General features: G+C 38.7%; 1 protein-coding gene across 1 annotated transcript; it reads right to left on the bottom strand.

The window, feature by feature from the left end:
* Positions 1-2,821: 2,821 nt before the first annotated feature.
* CFAP161 (cilia and flagella associated protein 161) lies at positions 2,822-7,417 on the bottom strand (the record flags this gene model as incomplete). Its single annotated transcript, XM_079540904.1, has 7 exons — positions 2,822-3,035; positions 3,780-3,853; positions 4,604-4,762; positions 5,446-5,530; positions 6,741-6,976; positions 7,130-7,219; positions 7,355-7,417. The coding sequence occupies 7 exons, from the start codon at positions 7,415-7,417 to the stop codon at positions 2,822-2,824; spliced, it is 921 nt and encodes a 306-aa protein (XP_079397030.1).
* Between the last annotated feature and the right edge of the window lie 16,888 nt (positions 7,418-24,305).

Below are 24,305 nucleotides of genomic sequence, written 5' to 3'. Positions count from 1 at the left end.
ACTGGATGGTCTGTTTCATTTTGTTTTGACGTACCACACAAGGCAGCGCTTAGCAGATGTTGGGAAATGAGCTCTCTGAGTTTTTCATATAAACATACAGCAGAGATGTAAGGGTATGAATTAATTTCATCAGCAAATGTGGGTATTAATGTCATCAGGCATTTTCTAATGTTTGTGCCTATTCTGCTGCACTTTGAGTTCTCCTGGACAAAAGCATGGAAGCATCTTGAGAGCTACCTAATCTGATCAGATATCTATCTGGCAATGCTTTCTAGCACAGCACTGATGTTTTGTTCTCTTGTACTAAAGGTGCTGCATTGTGCCAGCCTACCAACCAAAAGAAGTAAAAAAAAAAGAAGAAAAGGGTGTGAACTCATGACAGACCCTCCATACATAAGGCTGATGAAAAAACAGAAGTCGAGGAGGAGGGGAACACCAGGGCCAAAGCCTATAACTTTTGAGAATAGAGCTGACAAAATGACACAAAGATTTCTTAAGTTCCACCTGTATTTGATGTCTTTTCTTTTGTGCCTTTCTAGCTGAGTTTTCGTACATCTAAGTGTTTTTAAAGAAGATTTTAGAAGGATGTTTCCCCCACTCCAAATTGCAGTGGTTGTGCAATATTAATTCAGGGTGAGTGGGCACAGATGTTATCAAAATCACCCTCTCACCTGTCAACTCCACCCAAGTTTCCAGTGCTTGGATATTTTCTTCCACTGCTGTGTGGAATTTCTAATTTTAATAGCCTTTTTTTTTTTTCCCTTCAGATGTTTTATCCAGTTACAAAGCCTGCACGTGGCTTCCTCCTCTGACGAGCCAGCTGAGCCAAAACAGTACCTCACTAAATAGAAAAGCAGCCTCTGAAGGTACTGATGGGTGTAGAGTGAGAGAGTGGGGTCTTGGTCTGGGTGCTACGAGAGGACATCATAGCCATTGCAAATCAGTAAGGTTGAACAATATGACATGGCAGAGGAGAAGTGATGTGATGAGAAATGTGAGTGGAGTGCAAAAGAGCAGGGGAAGTGAAAAGGCAGATGGATAGTGGATTTTTATTTTTCAGTGTTATCCCTGTATCAGTTAACTGTCTTTGTTGACTCTCTCAGTTCTCTACCTCTTCTTTGTTTCAATATTATGGATGCTAGCATGCATCCATACAGCAAAACATACAGATGTGAATTCTCCCTGCACCTCCACAATGCTATATTAGCACAGCACTAAATCTGAAATAATGCACTCTGCCTCTCAACAGGAACTAATGGCTCAGGATCAACTTCATGCTAACAGCTTTTGAGCTGCCTGAAAGTGAGTTTTATCTGCCCACAATGTACGCTGTAGATCTATCCTCATTGGGTCTAATTTGGAAGAAGCATTAAAGCTTCCCTAATGCATGATTATGCTTTTTGTTGGTATATGTCAGAGTGCTTTACAAAGGAGGCGAGCATCACTGTCCGTAGTTCTTGGGTTGCAAAACCGGGACAATCGAAATATAACACGCACCCTTAGTTTGTACAGTGACATGGTTCAGATCTCCATCACCCTATCAATTAGACCCCACTGTGTCTCTAAGTGGCAGTCAATGGAATGTTTAAATTCTGTGTTAATATTCAGTCTTTTATGGCTAATCACAGGTTTTAATATAAATGTCCCACAACTGTCAAATTGGAAATGCTGTATTCATGCAGCCTGCGTTTTTCTAGTTTACTGCCTACAAAATCAACGTAGAATTATGTCAGTCTGTTATCAAAATGTGTGGAATCTTAACCTCTGTAAGCTGGGATAAGTAGTAACAGTGTCACTATAAAAATATCCATCATTTACTGCACATCAAGTTTCCTGTCTTTACAGAGAAACTGAAAAGTTCCTAAAGATACTTCAGTATGTTTTGGTTACAAATTAATATTCCAATCAGTTTTGTTTAAGAAATTGATAGCACACAATGCACAATGTTGTACATTATTCTGTATACATTTGTTGCTTAAACTGATTTTATTTTCTAAAAAGACAACAGAACATCACTCACACCTCAGAGCCCAGAATCTGAGCTTGATTCATTCTGGTTCTTTAGTGGCATTGTATCAGGGACTCAATGGAATGTAAATGATTCAGGTTGTTTTAACACATGTAGGAATAATCCTGCTGGAAATAATCACAGTGTTTAAAAGAATGTGGTGCCATCGTGTGGACTATATTAAGAAGTGTTAAAAAAAAAAAAAAAAAGTTGCAAAAGAAAAAAGAAAAGTGATATAAATCTGAAAAATCTGTGGTTTTAAAATTGTATTAGATTAAAATTGTATTAGAGCATCAGGAATTGTTGATTCAATCCTGTTCATTTTCCAGCAGTGCAGGCAGTCCTTTCCCCTTTCTCATGATAGAGTGTGGAACAAGTTCAACCACCTAATTTCTTTCCACCAATCTTTAGATGTCAAAGCATCACATGATAGCTTGCATAAGTTTGGTCTTTACTGTTTTGGAAAATGCATGCTCACTCTTTTCAAAACGGTGATCCTGATTTGGGTTAGGAAGCATTGGTTAAAAACACCCAGAAGGCCAGTAATTGAGTGCAATTCAATTCAATATGTTCTAACTTCTTTTGCCACCAGGGAATGTGCAAGTAGGAAAATGAGCTTTTCTTGATTCATCAGCTTTTTGATGTTGTGCATGAGTGTGTATTAGTAATCCTTTTGCCATCCACATATGATGAATTAATGAGATTATATTAATTTTTTTATGGTAGGTTTCCGTATCTCTTTTTAAAATAAACATTTCAAGTGCTAAAATCTGGAAATCAGAAAAATAAGAATCAGAATCTAAGCAATCTGTGTCAGTTGTAATCTGGGATTTTTACGTTCTTTGTCTCTTCATGAAACTCGTTCTTTCCTTTTCCTCCTGGCTGAGGTTCAGGTCTATGGAGCATTGTACCACCCTCGTCACCAGGATTTCCTGTAACTATTACCCAGTAATTCTTGTCTTCTTCAACTCGATGGGAGTCCAGGTAAGTGTGACAAATTACTTCATATTCCCTTCCAAAATAAGACCTGCAAAGTCAAAGAAAAGGGCGGGGAGGCAGGGTGTAGAATGAGTTTGTGTGCATTCAGCAAGTCTGCATTAGCTGTAAGATGTTGAAGGTTTGCTTATGAAGATGACTCTGGCTACTTAAAACCATGGCAACCTTTCAGCCTTAGAGAACTTTTTCATCCTCAAAAAACTGATACAAAGTTCACAGTATTACTTTAACCTGAAATGTAATGAGAAACAATTGGTGTACTCCTTAATGATACTTAATCGACATTATTTCAGGACATGCATGTTAAGTCAAATTGTTGAATTAACATTAACTTGTTATGGGATTCATATGGATATAAGAAATATAGTTTTGTGTGGTGCATCTCTATTGAGTTCTTCACATACCAATTTTTCCTTAAAATATATATATATACACACACACACACACACACATATATATATATATATATATACACACATATAATTGTTCAGGATATTCAAAGGGAGAACTACCAAGACTACAGAAGCCTGGGAGCATGATGTGATAATATAAAGGGAAAAAAAAGGAAAGAAAAAAGTAAGACAGAGATGTTTGCTTGCAGCATCACAACAGAACACAAGAATTTAAAGAGGGAAAAGAAGAATGTGCATCCTGCATTCTTTGCCATTTCCTCAGTGTGCTCCTGAAGCAATTATTTTACTTTTTATCAGTGATTCTGGATGCCCTGAGCTGAATCTCATTAAGCATATCACTGCCAGTTATAAATTATTCTCACCTTGTCCAAAAGTTCCTTGGAACAGCTAAACTTCTATTAGTATGGCAATGAGTAATAATCAGTTTAGAGTTTGCCTGGGAAAAAGAAAAGGAAACACAAACGAAACAAAATACACACACACACACAAAAATACAATTGATATTTTAAACTAACAACACTTATTTAAGGTGAATGCTTTAATTAGTACTGAATAGAAGTACGCATGGCTGTATATCAGTCTCAGAGTGCTGCAGATTGATAGTGAGATATTTTGTACTGTCAGTTCTCAGAATGGTTATATCCATGATATTTTGTTATTTGCCCAGCACTTCAGGAAGCCTGCTTGTTATGTGGAATAGGAAAATACTGCAGCTGCTTCAACTTAAAGAAACATATTTGCAAAAGCACCCATTTTTTTCCAATGCCTTGATTCACAGAATCATAAGGGTTGGAAAGGACCTCTGGAAATCATCTAGTTTAACACTCCTGATAAAGCAGGTTCCCTGCAGTAGGTTACAAGTAGGTTAGAGGATCAGTTCCCTCTGTGTGAAACCAAGTTATTCCCAGATACTGATACATTAAGCAGCATATTCCCACCTGCTTCTCTCAGCAAAAATACTGCAGGTAGATGGATGTAAAAGATGTCTAATGGAAAAAAATAATGAATTTAACCAGTGTTTGCAGCACAGTTATGATGTTTACAGTGGAAATAAATGATAGGGGAAGGAATGTGAACACCATAGTCTTCAAATGTAAAAGATAAAGCTTGATACATGGTTCTTCTGTTTCAGCCTACTTTGACAATTAAATACTCAATACTTTTTATTTCCATTTTAATGACTTACAGGAATGGGAAATCCTTCATATTCAAGACGCAGTTGTGGATCCAAGAAGGTTGCTTGCCAGCACGTCAAATAGGAAAGCTCATCTGTCAAAAATACTTGCTGAAGGTAAGATTTTTTGGCAAACCTCATAAATGACTTATGGTCACTTGCTAGATATAACTGTAGATTGAAATATACATGAAGGATGCATAAATATAGAAGGAAAAAGACATGTAATTTAAAAAAGAAAAACCAGCACAAAAAATTCCCTTTGCTTCTGAACAGTCTGCCAAGCTACAGCTACGCATTTCAAAACACTACAATAGGTTCTAAAATGTCAATAAATTCATGAAGTAGACCAGTGAATATTAACTGAAAATTGATTTTATGTTCCAAAGACTCCTTCAGATCCAAGTGACAGTTGAGAGGGAAAATGTTATCATAGTTGATGTGATTTATTTTGAGCATCAAAATAAATTTCTGATGCTTTCCTTCTGACTTGCAAAGGGAAACAACATTCACATTTAATAGAAATCTCCCCCTGATTTGTTACTTCATACACAGACTGTATTTTTTCTTCACAAGAAACGAAATTTTCTTCTTGGATTTTTTTTCTTTTTCCTTGTTTAAAATCTGCCATTACCCATCATTCTGGGTCACTGTCCCCTTGGACTGCACAACTGATCTCAGACAAGTCCCATAAACTTTCCAAATATATATTATATATTTGGATTTGCAGATGATTCTGAATCTGTTCTGTAAAGCTAAGACACTGCACCACTGTGCAATCTGAAATATATAGTACCTAAATGCACACTATCAGTACATGCCATCAATTGCCATTTGCAACTTTGTTCCCTTACCATTGGATCAGAAAACCCTCCTGTTGTTCCAAGACCAAACTTTTGCCCAAATTTAACAGGTTCACCCACTGATTCTCCATCAATGCTGTTAAAAATGTAAAGAGAACAACAAGAAATTCAAATATATCAGATTTTCTAGAATTTTAAGTTCTTGTTTACTGAAATGATATTTCACAAATTACTTTTGTGAATACACTTAATTATAAGCACCTGAAAAATCAGGGACTGGAAGCAGAACTGCCTGTTGCTTAACATCAGACAGTGTTGATCACATGTTGATATTTAGTAATCAGGTTTATCACATCAATGTACATGCTGATATATCTGTATTTTCAGAACTACTTTTGTATTTTAAATTAAAGGATCACTGAATTAAATGCCAGGCTGTTCTAAGTACATTCAGAGTAACTTACATAGCTGATAAAACCTGTGGTCGGTTAATGAGAGCCCTAGAAGTGTTCGGTGTCAGTGATTCAATGATCAGACAGAAGCTGAGCAAAAATACTTTGGTTGCATTTCTAGAAGACCTAAATTGGCTTCAAAATTGTTTACTGTGTCTAACCCAAAGCATTTTGATCAGTCAGGATTAGTTTGTACACTTGTGCACTGTTGTTATACTTAAATACATGCACTAAGGAAGAGCCTTCCACTGTTGAGCAGGGACTTGTTCTGTTACTTCTCCCACAAGGAGCTGGAGTTAAATGTGTCCTTGAGAGACAACACTCTGTTTGATGGAGAGGTCTTTTTTGGGACAACTGAAGCACTGTCCACTGTGACTCAAATTTCTGCTTCAGAGACATTAATTGCACAAGAACAAATAGTATTACTGATATTCTGCTTTCACACCAGTTCTGTGCTGATTTAAACTTCCTTGAAATTATTCACAGTAATATGCATAGCATATTACTACATAATACTAAGTAATACTTAGTAGTACTTAATACTACATTACTACATAAGACTTAGAGTCTTTCTTAAATAATTTAATCTTACTCAAACTCTTTTGTATTTTAGCAAAATTCATTGCACATCTCTCAGAATAAGATACCAAAAGCTAACATCACTGAAAACCTATGAAACTATGGAAAAGAATCATAGAACGGCTTGGGTTGGAAGGGACCTCAAGGATCATCAAGCTTCAACCTCCCCGCCGCAGGCAGGGCTGCCAACCTCCATATCTAAAACCAGACCAGGCTGCACAGGGCCCCATCCAACCTGGCCTTGGACCACAACCTCCTTGGGCAGCCTGTTCCAGCACCTCACAGCTCTCATAATGAAGAACGAAGTTACCATACCTTAAAACACAGAACGTGTTCCTTCCCACAGGGCTGGTGGTGGTGATGGCGCTCAGTGCGCAGGGTGCATGCAGAGCCACAGCCGAATAGATGGACACCTCCTCCAGGTTAACTGCCAGCGTCAGCTCACCGTGTGCCTCAACATCACGCTGCACTGAGGGCTCCTTGCCCGGGCTCAGGAGCATCACCGTGTCTCCAAAGCAAACGAATCCATCCTTAGACACCGACAGCTGCACCTAAGCCAAAACACACCGCATTTTGTACTGAGTTATCCGAATTTGGCATCAGGGGTGCTTTAGATATCAAATGCTAGCATTGGGAATGCCGACAAACAGCTTCTGCCGTTCCCTGCAGGGTCGCGAAGGACTGACAAAACCTTTAAAAATGACCTTCTTTAAAAGGTTATCCTTCAGTCTGTTGATTTTCTGCATTAGAAGTTCTCCCCGTTCTCTCTTCTGCATGAAGTCCCTCAGGCGCTCCTGTTTGAGAAGAGGAAACACGGCGTTACCCGGCGCTGCAACGTCGGCTTTCAACAGAACTAGGGGAAGCACCGCGAGGAGAAGAGGCAGGCGAGGCTCCCGGAGGTTGGAGCGGAGGCCCCGCTGCTCGCCCACCTCCTCCAGGCACGCCTCCTCCTTCCAGTTGCCCACGAGCACCCCGGGCCGGTAGGCAGCCATGATGGCGGGCGCTGCGGGGCCGCACGGCGTCCTCTCTCACCATGGCGACCAGTCCGGCCGCCAATTGCGCGCTGGAGGGGCAGAGACAGCCAATCAGCGGAGAAAACGTAAGAAGGGGGCGGGGCCCAAGAGCTGCAATTGGTGCTGAAGCGAGCCTGGAGATCCCAGCGCCGCCTTGGGCAGCGCGGCCCTTAGGTTTGGTACCTCTAAGAATTGCTGAAAGTGATGCTCGTGGGTTGCAACGAAAGCAATGTCTCCTACTTATTTCCCTGGAAACTGCAACAGACACAAAGAGCACAATAACGTTATTCGGTAGAGCAAATTCTCAGCTACAAAGCGCTGCTTTGTCACATAGGCACCACCATTAGCTATGTATTTTCACCAGCAATGAACCAGAGCCTGCGTGCCGAGCCTATAACAAATCTGCTCCAGCAGACGTGTCCCACTCTTACTGACAGCACTGCTGAAATGCAACACCACTTCCTTGCTGTGCTCACATCCACTGGTTGGTCTCTACAAACATTCAGCAGGCATCAGTGAATGTCAGTGGCTGCAATTATTTCTGCATGGAGGAGGAATTCAGTGCTACCCCTCTGCTCCATCCGCACTTCCTTGTCAGACGCCATTTTGTCACACGGACCCTCTGTTGCCATCTGTCCCACAGCAACAGCATGGAATGGGATATTGGTGAGAAGGTTCAGCCTCTACTGCCAGCCCTCTGACATCTGCCTCTGATGTTATAGGCCAACACTACAAGACAGGAAGCATTACTGCATGCTCATATGTGTACATACTTTGATTCCTTTATGTTTTAATGACTAATGAGTGATGAAGCTGGCACGCAGTCTCACAGCAGGCTTTATTTATAACCACATGAACTTCTGCAGCCTGTATTGGTCAAGCAGGTGCATTAGGCTAACACAAGCACGGAGCCAACACTGTAGCTCAGGTGAATGTGGTGAATGCACTGAGTGAACTTTGGTTACATATGGTCTGATTTTTGGGTGGTCCTGTGTGGAACCAGGAGTTGGACTCGATGATCCTTAATGTGACCCTTCCAACCTGGGATATTCTATGATTCTGTTCTTCTATGTGAATATAGTATGGGGTTACTCTCCAGACAGCTTAACCCAATGATTTTCAGTGATGGTGCAGATCCTTGCTGAGGACACTTCGTCCTCTAATGGCTGCTCTTGCATCTTACTGTTTTCAAAGCCGGCCGACTTAAAAAGCTTAAGAGAAAACATGTTTTTCATAAGAAGCCACGATGCTAGTTCTGCCATCAATTTGCATGAAAGCAGGCTGACTTTTCTTCTTTTCTTTTCTCTTTTTTTTTTAATCTTTCTTTTTTTCTTTTTTTCTTTTTTTTTCCCTTCTGTTTGTTTTCTTCTCACCACAAAAGCTTTTCAGCGTATCCCAGAGCCGTTGAGAGGACTAAATAAATCCATATTCGCTCCCATAGCACCACTCCGTGGTCAGCTCTGGTAAGTGAGGTTTTCCTGCGCCCGATTTGGAAGCAGTGCTAAAACTGCTCGGATGGAATAGGGAACTTTGTTCATCCTGGCCAAATATGGAAATCCAACAAGTTTTTGGAGAAAAGTGTAATTAATTTCCTATGTTACCAGTAGTTTCTGCTTAGTGCTCAAACTTACTGTCATGCTTTTCACAGACAGACAGTTTTGATTGGGGTTTGGTATCCTGGCATGCAAATGTTAATGTGGGCCTATCGAAATTTAGTTCAAAGCAGCAAAATCCTAGAATCAGAGAATGGTTTGGATGGGAAGGGACTTTTAATGGTGATCTAGTTCAAACCTACTGACACAGGCAAGGATATCATTCTCTAGTTCAGGTTGTCCCCAAAATATTTTAAATTAAACGCTTTACCTTGCTTATCTCAGTGTCTAAAGAGTTTATCTTCTTTGTGTTTATATTTTTTGTTTGTTCATTTGTTTCAAAGCTAATCCTCTTTTAAGTCGATATTCAATAATAAATCATAACCTAAGAGCTACATGCTATACCGAGCCATGTTACTAAGAACATGTGCTCTGGGGCCCTGGGCAGCCTGGTTTAGCATTAAACGTGGAGGTTGGTGTCCCTGCAGTGTGGCAGGGGGGTTGGAGATTCATGATCCTTGAGGTCCCTTCCAACCCTGGCCATTCTGTGATTCTGTGTGATTCTGTGATTCTGGAAATGTGGTTAATATATAGGCTGCACTGCCTGCTTCAATAGATTTGGAGCCTTATCTTGAGAATCAGTCTGTACTTATTTACTTAGATCTGTATGCAAGTGTTACAGAAGTGTATGTATTCAAAATAGAATTGTTCACAGAAATTTATTCATGCGTGTGTAGTAGGATGATGCAGTCACTATCCTTGTTACCAAAAATGGTTTCATTTCCCATTGCCTAGTATTCCATGAAAAGAAACAAAAGGTTTCCTTACACATGTATGTAAGTAAGTTGAATATCTTTCCTGCTGGGAAGTTTATAGGTCTATTTAGCTTTGGTCAATTTCTTTTTCATCACATTGAATCTACATTTGCTCTTAACAATTATTAGCTTTATTAAGTGGAATTGTTTCATGTTTTGTTTGCTAACTTATGCTAGTGTACCAACCGACCAGACTTAAAAGTATGTTTTAATTACTGAAAACATTTTTTCTTTTTTTCTTTTTTTTTTTTCTTTGATAATAATTTTAGTGTAATGGAGTCTCCTCTCTTCCCTTTCTCTTCATGGAAGAGAAATAAATGGTTGAGAAGACCTAAAATATCTATCTAGACCATAAGTTTACATAAAAGTATGAACAGTTTCAACTTTTAATTGCCTCAAAATTGTCAGTAATGTGGGACAGAGCATGTTATAAATAATTTGACATATGCATGCATTAGTATATGTCAATAATACAAATTAAAATAGGTTAGTCAAATCTGGCAGAAAGAACAAGACGTGAACATTAGATAAGTCTGAGAACAGGGCAGGCCATCTATATTTAGAGGAATCAACAGAACATTAAGTAGGTCTGTGAGCTCTTGCAACACGTGTTTTCAGGATGAAAACATGATTTTTGTTTGCATTACAGCTGTTGGGCAATTTCTGAAATTCTGTTCATACTGACAAACATTCGAGGAATGTTTAATCATGTGTAGGTTGGATGAGAATATTTTTAATCCCGTCCTTTTTGGCCTTGGGAGAATATCTATGTTTTGTCTTGTTTTGTTGTCTTTAGTTTTTCCTTTCAATGTTAAGAAGGAGCCTGATTTGATTAATGATACAGAATAAATAGCACTACACAGGAGTAAAACATGTTCGTCAGGACAGTGTCTCCTTTCACTTTGTTACTTCACACCAGCATTATTCTGGCACATGCTAAAAATCAGAGTGTAGCTATCATTTCTACTTACTGTTATGAGCTTTTTGGCTGTTAAGATGATTAATCAGCTTGTTATTAATATAACTCCAGTTCCTTATTCTCATCTATTCCCCAAGCACTCATCCATTCACAGCACAAAAAGCATTAAGTATTTTATGTGCAAAGATTTAAGGACTGTTGTTCTGCCAGATGTGTGTTCTGCTGTCTCCCATTCTGGCTGTGAATTTCCACACAAAGTTTTCCTGTTGTATTTGTTGCTGAGGAGCAGTAATTTCTGAAATGCAGTTGTGCATTAAGCAGACCTCTTGGTCTACTTCCAACAAAAAAAGGGGTACAGGATGCTTATGTGTTGTACTGGCAAAAAGTGTGCTGATTTGGAAACTTTCCCAATATCAGAGCTGGCTGAAGATGTCCGTAATTGCTATGATTTCTCTCCTGGTGCTTTATAACCAAAAGATGCTCCAGGAGAGAGAGAAATGTGCCCAACACAGTCAAACACTTGCCAGTTAAAGTTTGGATTGTTGTCCACATCTCTGTGGTAGATTCATTCTTTTATATCTGCAATTTAGACCTTTTCAGAACATGTCCTGTTGAGAAATTGTTGTAAAAATGAATGTTTTCTCTTCCAATTGAGCTGTTTCATCAGAATGAAAAAATGTTGTGATCTCAGGAGCAGTAAATTATTATAAGAATACAGAAATATTAAAGTCGGCCCTCCAGGAGCAATAATTATTTTGCAAAGAATTCCATATTAATTCTGAAGGAGCTAGAATACTTCCATCAGCTAGAAATAGCTTAGCTGATGACTACTGTTTATCAGCCCCTGCAAAAACACCCCTAACAAAGCTATATTCCTTCCTGTGTTTATCCACACAGCTGTGCATTAGGTATGTCTGCCTCAGGCAATTTAATAATTGTCATTTTTCTAGTTGAATTATTGAATTATCTACATGAATTATTTGCCCAAGGTTCGTGACCAGAGCAATGAGAGTGGCCACGCTATTGGCCAGGCTGGGATTTGGACTCAGCGGTTTCTTGAGATCCTTTCCAACCCTTGTGATTCTGTGGAAGGTTTGTATTTAATTTGCAGCCTTAATATGCATGATAAGCTCCCAGCTGGCTGCTTTTAAGTACTGTTTACTACGGATCTCCTTGAAGAGAGTTTTGGTAAGTGATGTTCCACCCTACTTCCAATGTATTGAGTGCATTGCACTTACTGAACTACAAAGTTCTGTCATCACCGCCAGTTACTGACACAAAATCATTGTGGTGAGGTGTGGCCGTATTTATAAAGGCTGGAAATCAGGTCATTGTCTCTCTTGTTTACTGATCTGTTTAAACTTTGGTTTCCATGAGTACCCATGCTTGAGATTTTAAAATTTGCTTTTTGTTAGTTTGTTAGGGTTCTTTTCTTTCTTTTTTCTTTTTTCTTTTTTTTTTCCCCCATATAAAAAGCAATAGCATGCTTGTCTGTAGAAAAAAAAATGAACTCCAAACTCCGTAACTTCAGCTGACTTTGACTTTAGGGTTGTTCAAGTATGCAGTCCTGCCACTGTGAAACTACTGCACTTGAAACTGAGAAGCGACATTTTTGTGTGACCTCTTGTGAACCCAGCTGTTTCTGTCTCTTCCCACTTTAGGGCTGGCTATAGATAGCACTGAGGGTTGCCTCTGCTTCCCCGTTTAGCCCTGCCAGCAGAATGATCTTTATCTTCTATGGTGAATCGCCTCTGTGCCTCAATCATTGCCTCGATTTCACTTGTCTCCTTTCAGAGATCACTTCCCTCTGGTGATGACATTAAGACAGAAAACAGTCTGTTCCCTTAATTTTCTTTAATGGAAATATCTGCTTCAGTCTCCTGAAGCAAAGCAGTGACGTTTACAAACGACACTAGAGGTTCATGTCGGTCCATCCTGAAACTTTCCTAAACATATTTTCTGGAGAATGCGTCCTGCCACTCTCACATGAGTTTATTGTAGTCCAGGTTTAGAGATGAAGAAATGCTGGTGATCAGAATACTTCTGTTTTGGTTCAAATGAGTCTGTATGTTACATAAAATGAGCTATTAAAAAACAGGAACAGAAACTGACCAATGTATTTACACCATGAATCATGAATCAGTTAAATATTTCTGGCATAACAAAAAGGAACACAATGAGAATCCTTTTGTCCTAAGGGGAAAAGAACATGTGTATTGTAATTGTTTTTAACATTTTTTTTTTTGCCACCATTCCTCTATTTCTGGTTTTGATTTGGATGACCTTGCTCTGACATTGTATTTATGTCAGACATCACAGCCTACAGAAAGTATTTCATATGTCTGAAGACTCTGGCAAGTGTTCTCATGTGAGAGACTGAACATTTTGGTATTGCTCAGTTGCTATTGGTCAGTAAATTAGTGCTTCTTGGTAGGGTTTCTTTTGCGTTATAGGAGAGATGGTACGTCAGTATAAGAATGAAGATAAAACATAAATAATGTAATAGATGAGCTACACACAGTTGCTAAAGTGGTCATCACAACGTGTAATGCATTTGCTACTCCAAAATGAAAGCTAGATCACTCATTTTTTGAATGCCTCTTCTGAGGAGAAACAGTTTTCTCACTGAAATAACTTCTAAGTGTTAATAAGTGTCCTCTGGTTTTTCAGTGGAACACAATTACACAGAATCAGCCATTTTTCTCCAAGTTTTACACCTGGAAAGAAAAGGAGATAGCATATCAGCAAGAGTTGGGGCTCTCTGGGAGGGAGGCAAGGTATCTGTCAGCAGGAAAAGGACTTTGTGCTATGACATATGGTGTGTGTATTCTCATAGAAAACTGGACAGCTTCCACGAGGAGAGTGGAAGAAGGGCCCTCGTTAATAAAGGGAGCCCTGAAAACACCACTGGCTTGCTCTTCTGTTCTGTTGGATATAGGGAACTCTTGACTAAGGTTCACTTCAGAGTGACTCCTGAGAAAATTTGTTCTTTCATCTTGGTGCAAATTACTGAGATAAGGAATTTCTGAATAGAAATGGTCACACAGGAATGCAAATTCCAGGGCTTAAGTGTACACATATGCAATTAGGACAAATGCAGGCTTTTCTGTCAAAATATTAGTGAACAGACAAAACAAGAAACATCAAAGAACTGTTAATGTCAGCAAAGATATTCTAAGTGGTGATCTTGGCCTCTTGTGTATGATACAGCTTTGGGAAACAGCAAATAAATTCCAGGAGGAGAAAGGTGATTTGGCCTTGGGAGGCCAGCTGGATCCGAGCAGTGGTGGTGAGCAGAGAGGAATAAGTGGCATTCTTCTGATTCTTTAGTCCTGGTGCATGAAGAAGGAATCAAATCTGACCATGTGGTTCTGGTTGATAAGGAATGCAATAGAGTTACCATGACAGAGAAGGAAGCTTTAGAATAATCATTCCTTTTTTTCCCCTCCCTTTCCCTTTTCTTCCATTGTTCTGCTACTCTGAAATGCCTTTTTTTTATTATTATTTTTACTGCCTCTGAAGTGTTTTCTTCATTCATTTACTTTCTTTTTCTTAATTCTGTATTACATAAAACCTATCAAGAGTGCTTAGTTCCTAGAGACTTGATAGGCACCTCAGATGAGACTCTACCATGTATGTGTATTTTTGCTGATAGGAGTTCCTTCAGGTGCTTACTGAGAGTGATACATGCTCTGTGTTATTTTATCCATTATGTTTTGTAACAGCTGCTACTTTCTTCTCTTCTTGTACTCATTGTACTCTGTCTAAAGTTTAGACCAAATAATTTTTAGGGAGTGCCTTAATCTATACTGGAAGGTACACTGGAAAACCAATGGTTCTTCACATACATTTTATGAGTGCATCCCATTTTGGTGTGTATAGCATTATTTCTATATATGTGTCATCTCCTGGCTGCATCTCACCTATTGTGAAGTCTAAAAGTGACCAGAAACAATGAGTTGTGCAATTTAGGTACAATATTTTGCAAGTTCTAGGTTCAAGCAAATTCATGGTTTGATGCAGTTATTTTTTCAAACTATTTTTAATATACAGCCTAGTCTGACTTACAGTTGTATTTTTAAAGCCTGATTTTCTTCCTCAAAAATATTTCTGGTGTCTTGCCAAGAAAAAAAAAAAAAAAAAAAAAAAAAAAAAAAAAAAAGATTGAAAGATTGCAACAGAGAATGTATCTGATTTTTGTTTCTGTGTATAGTTAGAAAGCACCAAACTTGGTCCTGCAAAAGAAATTGTTAGGATTAGCCCTGGTGATTGTAAACCTCTGGCATGAACTGATCAAAGTAATGAGCCTCAGTCTGTAAAAATCAGGAGGGATGATTCTCTTCCCACCAGCAGGAAAATATTATGGAAGCCTGGCAGCATCTGTAAGTTTTTAAATTTTTTTGCAAGTCATGTTGTGCTGTTAGGAATCCTGCACACTTGTAGTTAAACTTGGAAAGATGAGGAATGCCTTTGTTGCTTTAATAATTTATGTGGCTCCTGTAAAAGGTTTATATTTGCAAGCCAGCTTAGCATGTTTGATTTACTACTAAGATTCACTGTTCTCATTGTTTCACATATCCTGGCATAGGGACCAGTTCACTTGTTTCATTTATTCATCTGTTGCTCTGTATCCAGCTCATGAACTCGTAATCCTAGCAAAGGCTATTAAACTTTTTTTTTTTTTTTTAATAGTTCATTAAAAAAAGACCAAAAACAGCCAGGTTTGTCTTCTTAAAATAGTACAGAACAACTACATTTGGATATCTTTTTAACTTAAGTGACAGCAAATCTAATAATAATTTGCTTATAGAAATTGCTATGAATTAATTAAGCATTGCTGTGCTTAATTCAAAATATGTTTATCAAGAGGACTGTCAGTCAGCAGCTCCTTGTGCTTTAAAAGTGGAGAAATTGAGACAGAGTTAGCAGCTACCGTATCTATTTTGATCATGAATGTTGAATTTCTATGAGATTTGTAACATTTCAGAATGGGGAAACAGATTCAATTACCCAAAAATAACAAATTGGAAAGTAGAGAGGAAGTGTTGCACATATTGAAACCCCAGAACTTTGGGGATCACAGATGAAGCTATGAATCTCCAATGGATGTTCCCTTTGTGTTCATCCATTTTCTGTTTTCAAACAGGTTGGGCAGAACAGAGGACCAGCTCTGGGTTACTGCCTTTGTAGCACCAGCTCCACTCCCACAGCTGGAAAACTTCTAGCTGAATCTTCAGCCTTCCTCGCATCTGAGACCAACACAGAAAAAAAAAGAGAAGCAATGTGTTGCAAAAGCAGTGTCTGTGCTGAATCCATGAGGATTCACTGAGGGATTTGGGTGCACGGGGTAATACACATTAGCCCTGAAGACGCACATGAAAGCATGAGCCTTGCTGATTTTCTTGACAATTATTACAGTGATTGTTGAGGCATTTTGATAAATTTTGCTTTTTTTTTTTGATCAAGCGTAATACTTGAAGTTAACAATGTCTATGTGGTACCACCTTTCAGTCTTTTAATTACTTGCAGGCTGGGAAAAGGAAGTAAGCTTGTGAGAGCAGTTATTTCAAGGGCAGTTTTCTTTCAGTATAGTTTGTAATCACTCAGTGGTTTAAGATACGCATTTCAGCATGGGATTGCTAGGTGGCACCTGGAACTGTGCAGAGTTTTTCTTTTATAACCAGTATTTCTACAGCTATATGCTGTCAGTGGTGCAAAAAATGGAAAACAGGCAACTAAAAGCACAGGAATTAAAAAACCCTCAGTGTTAGAGTCATGTTTGTTGTCAGCTGTTAATCATAGTGTTCTCTTGCTTGTGGATAGAATCAGCTTGCTGGTAACAGATGGGATCTTGCAGTGGTCTTACTATTCCAAATGTTATTCTCATGTCTTCCTGTGTTGTCCTGATCTTCAGGCTTTGACATGGTAGTATCCTGAATAATATTTCTGTATATTTTCTGTAAGAAGTGCTGAGGTACATCGTTTACCTCAACTGCCTGAACAGCACCAAGGTCTAGAGATGAAATGGACACTGGAGGTTTCATGTACATGAAGGGAAATTTGAGAAGGGAAGATGAAGCTTGCAAGTGAGATTCAAAGAGGAGATGAAATATGATGAGTTACAAGCAAAGCAAATGATAATTCCAGCAGCCCCGTAGATACACTGGAGAACAAGGCAATTTCAGGAAGGAAGAGGAGGCAGTGAGATGGAATGAGTTTTTTCAGTGTGAAGAGAAAATGATTTTTTTATAACAGTATATATTCCAAAGCAGCCTGGCTCTTGGAAATTAATTTGTGCTGCAGGTAATGCTGATTGTTGCTAGATGTGTGCAGGGCAGGAAAAGGGACATTACTTTTTAGTGCCAGTAAGTTCTGCAGATAAGTGTTGTAGTACTTAAGTAATTAATGCCAAATGTGTCATCATGCTTTACTCTCTGAAAAGGATTTAGAATAGATGCCTGCTTTCTCAGTGAATAAAACACCATTTCACCCTAATTGGGTTCATTTTTACTGAGGAGAGTGATTAAATTATATTAACAATAACTTCTCCTTCAATATTGTGACAAAGAGAATGGGCTATATAATAAACTCTAAGGAAAACAGAAGAAAAAAAAAAAAGAAGAGAAAGCCATCTGCAGTGTTTTTAGTTGTTTGTTGTATAACCAAGAGTAAAGCAAGTTCTGCTAAGCAGTGAGCAGTGCATATATTCAGTGTGCCGTTGTCTTCAGCTGGAAGTTATGTGTGGCAACGGTTGTGGGCAAACGTTTTCCATCATGGTTAATACAAAGGCAGTTCATGGTAGGAGCTCCACTGTAGGTAAACCTTCTCTAGCTCTGAATATGCTCACTCTGTCTTTGAGAGGCCCTGTAAGCTGGTGAAGCACGTGCATTTGCATTCTTATATTGGTTTGCACAAAATTTGGCTTTGTGGAGATGGGTAATGAAAAAGATCTGCGGTATGTGGAAAATTTTTGTTTCATATTTCATAGTGGTCTGAAGTGGTAACATCTTTAGAATAAAAAAGTGAGTCTGTTTATTAATCCTACACCCCTCCAACTTTTTCTCCCTCAAAGATGAAAACTCATTCATTGCAGTCAATGATTCTTAGAAATTGTGGCAACATGCATCAATGCATTACACATTCTCTTTTGAGTGTATTGATTTAAATGTGACACTGTGGTTTGTGAAAGCATCTAGAGTCTTAGATTGTACTGACTTCATGCAATGACGTTATCCTAGCCAAATAAGAAGCAAACATAAGTAACTTTCGAGCTTTTTTTGTTACAAGTTTATAGAACAAACATTTTTTCAAGCCTTCAAAAAGCAAAGCTGAGATAGTTCACACAATTTCTGTGTGTTCTTATAGTTCAGTCATTTATCCATGTATCTGCTTACACTGAATTCATATGTTATGTTAAATTGATTTTTATGTTGGTTTCTGTACTTCTGAATACGTCTTCTACTTTTTCTTCTTGTGAAAAACGATTTCACTGTTAAGGAGCCATTTTGCAACTTGACTTGGCCTCAGCATTCCAAAATGTAAGAACAAAAACAGGAGACATTCAGACACTGGGTTGTATTACACCTTTCTGTTCTTCTGTTTGAATCTTCACTTGTAATGTCAGTCACGTATTCTCAACTTTGCAGAGGAAGGGAGGTGCATCAATGTAGATATTTTGTCCATTGCTTTTCTCATGTAAGGGAGTGAAGTACAGTTCATCCACTAGCTGTGTAGTATCTCTCAAACATTTCCACTCTTACATCTACCTTCTTCATTTTTCTTCCAGATTCTGGAATAAAATCACCACAGACTAATTAATTGATGATCTAGACAGTTGGCTTATTATCCTACTGATGTTTGCAGCTTAATCCAGGGAACTGCTTTTACAGAGGGGTAGATTAGATGATCTCCAGAGGTCCTTTCCAACCATATGATTCTGTGATTCTGAAATTATACAAAATCCAGCTGATGCAAAGGTGAAAGTGATAGGCCAGCAAACTGGATGATTTGAATTATGACATTGGCATCAGACTGCATGGCTTAAACGGCAATTACATCCAGTTCCTTGTGATTGTTTCATAGTCTTGGGGTTATCTTCAAATTTGGGTCCAGCCTTAAGGTAGAATTCACACTGAATTCACATTAACGTGTGTTAATTTGTGGACTTTGTAAAATGAGTTGCTAGGAACAGTCTACTTTCAAAAGAGAAACATTTATTCATCGCAACAACTGCTATTCGTTTCTGCGTTCTTGATGATAATCTCAATAAATAGGGAGAGAATGGATTGGGAGATACAATCCATTGTCAGGACTTGGCATGTTATGGAGGAATATTATGGAAGAAACTTTGATGCCTTTTCTGCTTGTGTTACAAAAAGACTTGGTTTCTAAGGTTATTGTGTCATGAGCTTACAATAGCTGTTAATTTAGCTGTTAATTCATTTGGAAATGTGAAAGCAGAGACACAGCACAGACTGAACACAGCAGTTTGAAGAAATAACTGCTTACCTTAAATCTTTCATCATATTTTAAGTATGCAGATTTTAAAAAGCTGAACAGCCACAATAAAGAAAAAATCAAATGAATTATAGCTCCCGTTGAAAAAGTACCAGCAACTACTCATTCCTTGACCTGGAACCCTTGATGGGAGCCTTTTAAAAGGGTTGGCAAGGTCTATCAAGTTATAACAACAGAGCTGTCGAGCAAGGCCCTCCATTCTTTGGGCTTCCTACTGCCCAGGAAAAGGGATACAGGAGAGGTTGGAGGTGCCAGCTGTGTGAGTGATCCTTGTGGGAGAGGAAGAAATGAATTAGTGCAGGTTTTGGAATGAGAATCAAATGTCTAGAAATTGCTATTAGGGGACCATATAGTGTCTGAAAAGACAGTTATCTGCATTAGCACTTTGGCTTGAAGAAATAACATGATTTTGAAGAGAATCCCAGTGTAATGGATTGATTTGGCAGAAGTGAGCTAGACAGTTCTTAGAGAAAACTAAACAAGAAGATTTGTTCTAGGTTTGTACCTCATTTGCTACACACTGTGATAGGGATACTTAGTCTCTACCAGTGGCTGGTCCTTTGGCTGATGTAAAACCACATGTGTGGGTGATATTTAATCTGGGGACCAGACTAAATGTAATCTGAAGTGAAACCCTAGAAAAGTAGATTGTGTAAGCATAAAGGCTGAGAATAAATTGTTTTGCTCTTCTGGTCTGTTTCTATTGTGCCTTTATTACTTGCTAATGTGGATATCACATATGCTGGCAAACTGGCAGTTTTTCAATTCTATTTTTATCTTTTTATTCTGAGAATTACTGCAAACCTCTGCTTTAATGTTTTCTGGTAGTAAGGCAACAGCTACATCTGTTTCTGCAAACCGGATTAGCCGTGCGCTTTCTCTTTAGCAGGAAGTCTCTGCAGAAAGATTTGAGTTTCCCACCCAACCATGCATTTGGGAAAGGACATGCCAAACCTGCCCTGAATTCCCGGACTTCAGTGTTTTGAAATTTTGTCTTTGGAAAGATTAACACCATGAGAACACTGTGTCATCCTCAGGTTTCCAATACATATAATTCATTCTCCTGCTCATCCTTCCATTTTCCCTCACATTCTATAATGCAAAGGACAGGAGAACAAAATACCAGTAGGCAGAAATCAAGCTTTCTGCACAGAATCTGTTTTTAAAGCTGTGTTTGGAATAGCATTTTCCTGAAATGTGTTCAAAGATCATTGTTCATATCACAGAATGGTGCGTGTGCACATGCGATTTCTCTCAGATGTTTCAGAGTTCAGAGAAAACAGGAGCTGCTGTTACTGTTAAAATTACCGAAATGATCGCCACTCTATCATTTGAACATCTAAGACTCTGGTATGTAACCAGAACTGGAGCTTAAATCTAGCAAAAGCAATAGGCAGAGTTCTGTGTCTGGGAAGAATTCCCTTATTTTATATTTGCTTGTTAGCATGGCATACATTCTACTGAAACACGAGGCAGTTTTACTGATTTGCATATCTGAGAACTTTCCCCAGCAACAAAAATAACTGGAATTTTATTTTTAAAAATCAGATAAAATGACACTTAATCTGATTGCACGGGCAGCTTCTAATTCTACCCACTTCATTCATCTCCATTAACTGCAGCATTCCCCAGTCAGAGAAATAACAACGCCTCTGCTTTCCAAGGCCAAATAAATCACAAAGAGATGGGTATGTGATCTGTTTGTCTCAGAACAGTGCTGGTGTGAGCAGTTCTATCTTACATCTTATTTCCTTCTCTCTGTGGCTACAAATTGAAATACTTTAGGATATCTGATCTATTTTCATTAAAACCATCCACCTGAAATCTTACAGTTGTCTTCTGGTATAGCCTTGAATTCACAGTTGACAGCTATTCCCTAGCAATGCTTTATATTTATTAACATTCTGTCTTTTATCTCTGGCCAGATCTTTCTGGGTGACGAACAGTAACCTGAAGCAAAAAAAATGTCTGAAGTGAATGCCCTGAAATGGGCGAATCGATAGATCACCTGAAGTGACACCTGGACAGCCAAAGCTCTGAAACTCAGGTGAAGTTGGATTTTACTTGGGAGATCTCTTTAGAAAAATTGTATTGTAAGAAACCTGTGTTGATGAGGGTTGCTGTGGAAAAGAAATGGTCCCCAAAACAGTTTTTCTGTTTAACAAAAAAAAAAAACCACCACCACCAACAACAAAAAACACCAAAACCCATAAAACTAAACTTACCTTTTTAATCTTTCAGAATTCATATTCTGTTACTCAGTGGCACCGAGCACTTCTCTCCTTTAAAACCCTCCTCACTGAGGTCTTGAGTTAGTTTCAATAAGAAACTTATGGATTGATCAATCAAATATATTTATAAATAATAATTTGTTTGAGTTTTGCCAGTTTGGTCCCTAACATCTCACATAGTGCAGCTCTTGTAACATGCAGATAATGGAAGTGAATGAATAATTTCAATTTCAAGGTCAACAGTGTGCTTTGTGCCTATACCCAGTCGCTGCTTGATGCTGCTGGACCCATTGAGCCATGTGTAAAAAGACAGAAATTGAAGACACCTAACCATTACTTAATGATATACACATGGTGAGTGATGATATGATGTTACTGGGAAAATAAGTAGTTCTTTTACTCCTCTCATAATTAGGTTTGCAGCCTTCAGGGAAGAGCTGTGGTAAGAAAATTGAGAAGGAGGACGGGGAAAAAAAGGCAACCTTGAAACTCTGAAAATTGTGGGCATAGGAAAAATAACCATTAATTTATCAGCCTAATTAATATCTAAATATATATGCCAACCTGTCCTCTATCTGCAGTCTAAAAACTCACTTTCCTGTTTTTGCCTGCTGACACAAACTAGAAGCCGTTGAGGCAGCTGCTAGGCAAGCATTCTCATGGTTGTGCACTACTTTTTAGTGAGCTCTTGTTTGCTTAACAGAACTTGAAAGCTACCAAAATGCCACCCTCACTTCCCTGATACACTTCCACAGGTGAGCAAAAAAACTGATAAAATCATATCACTCTGCTGCCCAACTCCTACACCTACAGCTGGGCACGGAATGATGGGAAGAACCTGTGGCTCTGCTCTGTAGGTTCCTGTTTGCACAGATCAGATTCAAAGGACTCGTGTAAGGAAAGACTGAGTAGCTCAGGTTGCAGTGCAGAGCAGAATGGTTTGTGTGGTTCCAGCAGAGCAGGGTCAGCAGCCTTGCAAGCTTGCCAAACAGTGTTTCCCTTTCCCAAATTGAAAGTTGAGTGTGCCAGGTTTCCTGGTTAATTCTGAACTGTAAATTGAGGGAGAGCCAGGTGCGCTGGCTTCATCCAGGGTCAAGCAAGAGCTAATCAGTGAATATCTCAGTGCCATCAAATTCCTACAGAGCAGCTATCAGCCCATCTTTGGTGACAGTGTTCCGGAGTCAAACTTCTATTCCAGTAGCTTGGTTTAAAAAGAAGCTTTTCTAAAATCTGGCTGATTAAAAAACCAACACTGTGTGGGTGTAATATCAAGAAGGAAGAATGTATGCTGTATTCAAAAATACTTTCTCGCTCTGAAACATCCTTCAATTATGAAAAACAAGGCACATTAATACTGATACTCTTCTATGGTTGCACTGAAACATCAGCAAAGTTTCTTTCTCAGTTGTTGATATTTGTAAGTCATCCAGGATCCATGTGACAGATATTCTCAGCTCATTTGGTGCCCAGCGTTCACAGTGGTTCTGTATGAGCATGAAACATGCTCATGTTGAAACCCAGCATTTGGGGGTATGGAGCAAATGCTATACATTGTGTTGCTGTAGTCTGCTTCTAATATTAGAACAGAATGAGCAGCTTTCTTCCTGGAGGCATCAGCAAGCTTTATTTGCAACTTTTTTCTCAGTGGTATCAGACATGTGGAATATATTACCATAAATTGCTTGTGATTAAATGTAAAGTACCAGGAGGATTTGCAATAGTTAATCCTTTTATTGCTGGGGTCTGTGAAGAGCAAATTGAGCCGAAGACTGATACAGAACTGGCTTTCATTAAAACTAATGCTCTTATATTATAGTATTCTTTTGTTTAATTATGGAACATAATTTTAGACAACATAAGCTTTAGGAATAAGATGGATAGCAATGTGTACTGGGCTTATTCTGTATAAACCACGGGTAGCAAAAGTAAAATTAGGAAAGTAAAGACGTGCTCCAGCATCTCATAATATACTCTTATTTTGTGCTGATATATTCTGTGGTTATGGCCAAGAACAGAATTTCCCCCAAAATTCTGCTGAAAGGCAATCTTCTCTTTATATATGTTTTGATTTCAGTAAGGTTCTAGGAGTCAGTTTTTCTTTCTACTTGACTAAAATAAATGAATTTCAGGCATCTGAAAGGATTTCCTGAGATAAAGGTGAGGCTGTGTCCAAAAGGGAAGGAAAAAAAAAAAAAAAAGCCAATAAAAAAATTGTTCGCATGCAAAAGGCATTAATCTCTTTTCTGGGAGGCTGTGCTCCTTTAATTCTTTTAAAAGGCACAGTCTGCTTGTACATAAGTCCTTATGTAACATTATATACCATGCATTAATAAGACTTATCTGAAAATGGCTCACTGGAAATACTGTTTGTTGGATGCCTTATGCATGCCTTGGGTAGAGACAGATGGGAAAGAGCACAGGCTGCATGGGATGGCAGTTATGTGCTCTAGGGCAGGCACTAATTTGCTGAGATTTTAGGACATCTATTTCATTATTACTATTATTATTATTTATTTCAGCTGTCATTCACTACCAGAAATGATGAAATAGCAACAGCTCCTCTTGGCCACCTCTGTGTATTTCAGATGTTAGCAGTATTTGGGGAGGGGCAGCTGAGCAAAAGTGGGAGGAGAACCGGGAGTATTTGCTCAGTGATATACTGCTCTAAACTGTCCCTATTTTACTTTATAGGGCTGTTTTGTCTTTTGGTCTTGCTATTGAAAAGCAAAACTCAGAAGTAATCCCTTTGGAATTTACTTAAATTCACTTTACTGTTACTACTTATGATTCTGA

The sequence above is a fragment of the Tetrao urogallus genome, assembly GCF_951394365.1.
Source record: "Tetrao urogallus genome assembly, chromosome: 11".
Classification (NCBI taxonomy): domain Eukaryota; kingdom Metazoa; phylum Chordata; class Aves; order Galliformes; family Phasianidae; genus Tetrao; species Tetrao urogallus.
This window is presented reverse-complemented; position numbering and strand designations above follow the sequence as displayed.